Here is a 6,087-nt window from a genome sequence, read left to right as displayed (position 1 = left end):
ACTGAAAACAAATACAAACTACAATGAAAAATAGCATGGATTCATAGAAGACATGCTTACAGTAGTGAGACTATAGGGGGGGAAAAAAAATACTGGAGGGATGGATGATAATGATCATGGTGAAGAAGATACAGTAGATGGTTTATAGCCAGGCTTTTAGCTGGCAATACGTACGTTACAAGAAAGAAAAATAAATTATACGGCCTAACTTCCCCTGGAAACTTTACTCAAATGTTAAAAATTTTACAAGCAGCAGACGCTGGAGTTGGAAAATTTGAATTTTTGCTGCTCGACAAAACACATCTACCAATCAGAGGAGCTGATCTGGGAGCTGGCAGGGAGACTGACAGAGTCCTGCTGACGTAGATCGCAATGATCACTCCTCTGAAGCAGTTTATTAACGCTTAGATTAACTTGAAATGTCGAAACCTGCCGGCAAAATATGTTTGCTTTTACTATTGAGGTGTCTGCAGTGTGTACCACATACTGGAAATACACTAACATCTACTTCCAGACGCCAAAAACAGCAGAGGGAAAACTGGGCCTGAGACAGCTGCTGCTGGGGATTCCGTATGACAGCGCACCACCAGTATGTGGCGTCTGAGCGCCTTCAACAGCTAATTATTATTTAAAGGCAGTATCGTAATCTTGATGAACTGACTGCACAGACACAGACATGTTTTGAAATGGACTTTCTCACATAAAATACATTAAAAATACTTTTTACCCTCTTATCATAGGAAAAATAGCAAAGCTGCTCTGCCATTTAACACAGGAGCAGCAGATGCATCAAATGCAGCTGAACACACTTTACTGGACATGTCAAAGATGCTCTTTAGGCAGGTCTGACCTTAATGTGTACAAGCATAAAATGAAGCAGCAGACGCTTTTTTGCTGCTCAAATCGTGTTAGGTATGAATGTAGCATTACACTTTCTGATGAAACCTAATATTGTACCTAAAAATGACCTCATGTCTACAAAAGTAGTGTTGTAACAAAGACAAAAAATTAGCTGCATTCCACCTGAAAATACAGAAAATAGCTTTTCAGAGTATAAATTTTTAAATTTTCCAGGGGAGGATACCCTGGACCCCAGTACGCCACGCAAAGCCTAAAGATGTGATACACCAAGGTGTTCACCCTATGAATTATTCCTAACTAAAAGCCTGTTTATAGCTAAAAGAGTCTTAGATAAAGAAAATTGATTAACGTTTGATTAAATAAATAATATCAATCAACCTAAAATAAATAGATAGTTTAATAATAATGGATGGTCAATCAATGGAAGCTACATTAGAATGAATGGTGTTACCTGAACAGCCATGTCATCAGGTTTACTGGATGCTGTTAAGACGGCGACACACCGAGACAGAGCCTCCAGCAATATCTAAACAAAGAGTTGATTGTATTACTTTCATTAATCGCCAGGAAGATGTAAACATTTTAATTAAAGATGCGACATGTTGAGGTTTGTTAAAGCATGGATACCTCGATCCCGTTCTCCCGCCGGAGCTCCTCGGCGTTAAGAGCCGAGCAGTTCACCGTGTGGAAGGCCAGTTCGGCGGCAGCAGGAAGCAGAGGCGACGTCTTAGAGAAAAGCTGGTCGTCGTCAGTTTCCATTTTGATGGTTTTGATGAGCATGGGATAACCGGCATACTTGTACGGTTCTAGTTCTGCAGGGGGAAGCAGAGCAGAAGCATTAGCAGAAGAAACTACGATACTTCAGAGGTCGACTCTATTAAATACATATTCAAACCTTGCTGATGCCGATTGAATAGGATGCTCTGAGCTTTGAGGATGAGGATGATGTTTTCTGGGTCGGGACCGTCCACAATACGGGCTGACTTGGTGCAAAGGAACTCGTACGCTTTGTTAACTTTCTCAAACATATCCTGGAAGATGGAGGCAAACAAGAATTATTTTAATTCTAAACAAACCATCATCAGGATAATGAGGATATTACTCACCCTTCCTTCTGGGTTTTTGTCAGGATGGTACTTCTGTGCCAGTCTGAAGTAGGCCTTCCTGATTTTACTCTCCTCATGCCTGAAAGCACAAAGGCTTCATCAGTTACATGGTTACCTACATTACCTACAGATGAAAATTGGAAAAATGTTGAATTCATTTATACGAAGAACCATATAGTCAAATACTCCTGAAAGGGAATCCAAAACAACCAAGATTTAAGAAATTGTTTCATCAAAATACTGGGCGAGATGAGAAAAGAATTATCATACAAGATAAAAATGTAAAAAAAAGGTAGGAAAGGTTGTTAATTTACAAAATAATGCACAGGTCTAGAATATCCAATATCAAGAGTGAAGACAAATGTGAAACAAAGAGCCTTCATAATATAATGAGTGTGATTTCTTTCCGTAGAAATCCAGGTCTTCTTGGACAATTTTAGAGCAGACACCTGGAACATGAGGGTTGCAGAGTAACAACTGCAATATTTTTTAAAGAAGATAAAATGCCGTTATGTGTTAGCTTTCTTCATATAAAGAAGCTTTAAGGCTTAATAACTGAGGAGTTATTCTTGATTTAATTATTTCTACATTCTAAACTGGCAATCACTTAGGTTACGAACCCCCCTGAAGTAATGAGGCTCAATCCAGCCTGACAGAGTCTGAGCTACTTTGCAGAGAAGAGCTGGCAAACTTTCAGTCTCTAGATGGAAACATTTGAAAAATGTCCTGCATACACATTTAGATAAACCAAAGTTCATCTGTAACCATTTAAAAAAACAAAACCAGGACATTTCTTCCACTTACTGGCCCTGTCCTTTGGGGAGGTTCAGCACATCATAGGCGTCATCCACAGACATGGAAGGAGGCTTCTTCTCCACCTCCTTCTTCCAGGCTTCAAGAGTGTCTTTCAATAGCTTCACCTACACCAGCAGCCACAGCAGTCAGCAATAATACTTTTAGAAATAGAACCCTTAAACCGACAAGTAAAAGAACACTCACAGCATCTCGAATAGGCCAGTTGGGGAAGCGAATGGTGTCACACAGATGCCTGAGGTAGTAAATGTTGCAGAAGAGCTCATTGTCCAGCTGAGGGAAGCTGACGGCAGGAATGGGGCAGTACTGGTAGAGAGCCCGTGTGTTGCTCTGCAGTCTGGGGCTGAAATCAGCAATGTGGGCTGCTATCTTCTCAATCATCATGCGCCTGAAAAAAACAAACCGATGTATCAAATTCACATCAGCTGAGGAAACTGAATTAACAGCAATAAGAAAGATCCTGTCTCACCTCATCTCGCTGCTCCAAATGGCCTCAGGTGTGTCAAACTCCCCGAGGAAGATCTCAGAGAAGCGCTCAGCCTCGTAGTTCTCCAGATAACACACCATGGCTTCTGGCAAAACTGGCCCCAGAACGCTGCGCTGTACAATGTCCTGACCCTTAGACTGCACAAACACCAAAAAAGATCAATGTTTATTCATCTATTTTCATCTGGTTTGTTTTATTCAAGATAAAGACGCTTAAATCACCTCCTCTGATTTGAAAGCTTGCTTAAGGTGAGTGTACTTCAGGAACCTAAAGAGAAAAAAAGGAATATTTGACAAACTTTACTTCATGTACCCTTCACACCAAGGATTTAAAACACTTCAATTAAAATAAAGCATCTATTATTTGATTCAGAGGCAAGAATCTCTTGCAAAGAGACTCAATCCAATAGGATAAACATTAAAATGCAAAGTTTGATTCCTTGGAATATAACAACGTATAAAGAATGCATTGAAAATATTTAATAACGTTAAAACTGTGTCAAAAGTTAATGTGATGATAAAAAGAATGGATTGATGCCACCTTTGGGAAATCTAAATATTTATCCATACTATATAAGCCCTCTATATTCAGAGCTATTATAGACTTTTTAAACAAACATAAAACAATGTACAAAATTTTAATAGTGTCTTTGCAAGAACACAGCTTATACAGACACTTTCATTTTTAAACTACAAGTATTCATACAGGCTAAAAAAAGAAAAAATACTGCTGTATGGCTCTAAAAGTAACCGTTGTGACGTATTATTACCTTGCTACAGGAAGCACGTTGGAGCCTGTGTACATCATGATAAAGAAGAAGACCCCCGTTAAGTAGAGGCGCTGCAGATTAGGGTTGTCCTGCATCACCAGATACAAAAGATTGGCAACTTTTTCCACCAGAATGGGGTCGAAGGTCAGCAGCAACTGAAAGAGATGAGGACAGACATGAGAAACGGACAAATAAAACTCTGCTGGGGTGTGATCTATCTGCAAGAGCTGAACTTTAGATTTACCTGTACAATGTGTGGGAGACAGGCGTTGTCGCTAATCATCCTCTTGATTTTAGGTAAAGGTCGGATGATGGCGTTATCTTGGTCTCTGCATACAAAACAAAATGCATTGCCAGTTATATATTATATATTTTTTTTTCCTCCAAACTAGAAATCTAAGAAGCTTAAGAAAAAACAAAAACAGTAAAGAAGAAGTCTGTACCTGCTGGGATAATACGAGCACATGGTTATGAGCATGTTGAGAATCAATGTAGCCAGGTCCGACTCGTTCATTACTGGCTGCCCTGTGGCCAGGATGCACCACTTCAGCTGAGGGATGGCCTGTAGGGGGCGCCAACCATCCATCCCTTGAGCCCAGCAGCGCGTCTTTGCTGTCAGGACACCCGTATTCCAAAACTCTTGCATCTGAAGAAGACATGCAGATGAGACGCCATGAATTAGAAACCTAAATGAGGAAAGAACTGTTGCAAAGGAGCAACAGCAGCTTACCTCTTCAAAACTAAAAGGTCCTCTTCTTTCTTTGTCTGCATTACCAAAGTACCACTCTTTCTCCCCCTCCCTCTTCATGTCTGGAGATGCTTCAATAACGTTACTCTGTGGGAATATAGAAGAAATGTCTTTAAATGATAAATCTTAGGTTTTATAGATGAGGCTCCCAATAAGTCAGGGGATGTTAATGGTATCAAGTACTAATAATAAAACTTTATTGATCTCACATTTGAGTAATGTACCTCTTTGTTGTGTCTGCCACTAACAGTAACAGACACAAAGCAATCCTAATAAAGAGGCTAATTAAAAATAGCTATCTGATGATTATTAGAATATCTGCAGGGATGATTAAGCAAAAAAATGTTGAACTGACCAAAGCAGATATAAAGCTGCCACTAAAATCAAAATCACAGGTTTTACATTTAGTTTACTGCAGCATTTTCTTTGTTTCCTGTATTTTTGTTCACATGAGTACTTGGTTTTAACTGGGTTTTATATTAAAGAATATTATCAAAATTCGAAAAAATAAAATAAATGTATATATATATATGAGTAATATAACAATCTAACTTGTTTATAATCCTGACAGGTTTTTTACCTGAAGAGGAACAGTAGCTCGGCTGGTGTGCAGATGGGCCAATGTAAGCAAGTCCACTAAGATACGAACTCCATTTGAATCCATCACGTCTTTCACATTTTTCTATACAAAAAAAAGGAAAAGAATGAAAAAATGTAAGATAAGACTGTTGTGTAAATTTGTTTTATGCCTTGCTCTTCCAGATTACCTTATTTAGAATGAGTTTGTTGAGAAAAAAGATCAGTCTGTCTCTCTCCAGCTTGTCTGTACACTAAGAGAAAAAAAAACAATTTCAAGATCCACTGATGCTACACAAAAATAATATCGGTACTGCTAGGCTGCACATACCCGGTCCAACATGCCAACGATGTATTTTGTGTCAGTGAAAGGACCAATCTCCTCGTAGCACTTGCCATACACAATTGCAAGTGCCTGCAGGCAGAGGCACTTCATCATAACTTTGGGTGTGAGCAGAAAGCGATGGTAGAGCTCATTGAAAAACTCGTATCTAGCAAAAAGGAAGCATAAATGTGGATCATGGTTCAAGGAGCTGCTGTTAAACAAGAATGTGGACGGTAAAGATAATAGTGGTCGTACGATCTCTTGATGGCACTCGATTCTTCGTTTTCATCCTCTTCCAGAAGCAGACGCAAATAATAATCCCCTATTTTTATCTCATCTGAAAGGCACTCATATTTCACCTGCAAAAGAAAAAAAAAGTATCAAGACACAGCAACACTTCAC

At 39.2% G+C, this 6,087-nt stretch overlaps 1 protein-coding gene across 6 annotated transcripts in view; it reads right to left on the bottom strand.

The window, feature by feature from the left end:
* The window catches only part of dnajc13 (DnaJ heat shock protein family (Hsp40) member C13), a 47,763-nt gene that overhangs the window by 12,036 nt on the left and 29,640 nt on the right, over nucleotides 1-6,087 (bottom strand). For all 6 annotated transcript variants that reach the window (XR_001481872.1, XR_001481873.1, XR_001481874.1 and 3 more), the window contains 16 exons: nucleotides 5,941-6,044; nucleotides 5,692-5,851; nucleotides 5,552-5,614; nucleotides 5,365-5,466; nucleotides 4,767-4,871; nucleotides 4,480-4,682; nucleotides 4,281-4,365; nucleotides 4,037-4,191; nucleotides 3,489-3,534; nucleotides 3,250-3,404; nucleotides 2,967-3,168; nucleotides 2,772-2,887; nucleotides 1,968-2,046; nucleotides 1,757-1,892; nucleotides 1,489-1,673; nucleotides 1,313-1,387 (listed from right to left, as the gene is read on the bottom strand). Coding sequence is in view for 1 of the 6 variants with exons in the window: in XM_015395820.1 (XP_015251306.1) it covers nucleotides 1,313-1,387; nucleotides 1,489-1,673; nucleotides 1,757-1,892; nucleotides 1,968-2,046; nucleotides 2,772-2,887; nucleotides 2,967-3,168; nucleotides 3,250-3,404; nucleotides 3,489-3,534; nucleotides 4,037-4,191; nucleotides 4,281-4,365; nucleotides 4,480-4,682; nucleotides 4,767-4,871; nucleotides 5,365-5,466; nucleotides 5,552-5,614; nucleotides 5,692-5,851; nucleotides 5,941-6,044 (1,971 nt within the window). In the remaining 5 variants the exon portion in view is untranslated. The remainder of the gene's footprint in view (nucleotides 1-1,312; nucleotides 1,388-1,488; nucleotides 1,674-1,756; nucleotides 1,893-1,967; nucleotides 2,047-2,771; nucleotides 2,888-2,966; nucleotides 3,169-3,249; nucleotides 3,405-3,488; nucleotides 3,535-4,036; nucleotides 4,192-4,280; nucleotides 4,366-4,479; nucleotides 4,683-4,766; nucleotides 4,872-5,364; nucleotides 5,467-5,551; nucleotides 5,615-5,691; nucleotides 5,852-5,940; nucleotides 6,045-6,087) is intronic.

Source organism: Cyprinodon variegatus, unplaced genomic scaffold (assembly GCF_000732505.1).
Source record: "Cyprinodon variegatus isolate N-32 unplaced genomic scaffold, C_variegatus-1.0 Scaffold762, whole genome shotgun sequence".
NCBI classification, from domain to species: domain Eukaryota; kingdom Metazoa; phylum Chordata; class Actinopteri; order Cyprinodontiformes; family Cyprinodontidae; genus Cyprinodon; species Cyprinodon variegatus.
This window is presented reverse-complemented; position numbering and strand designations above follow the sequence as displayed.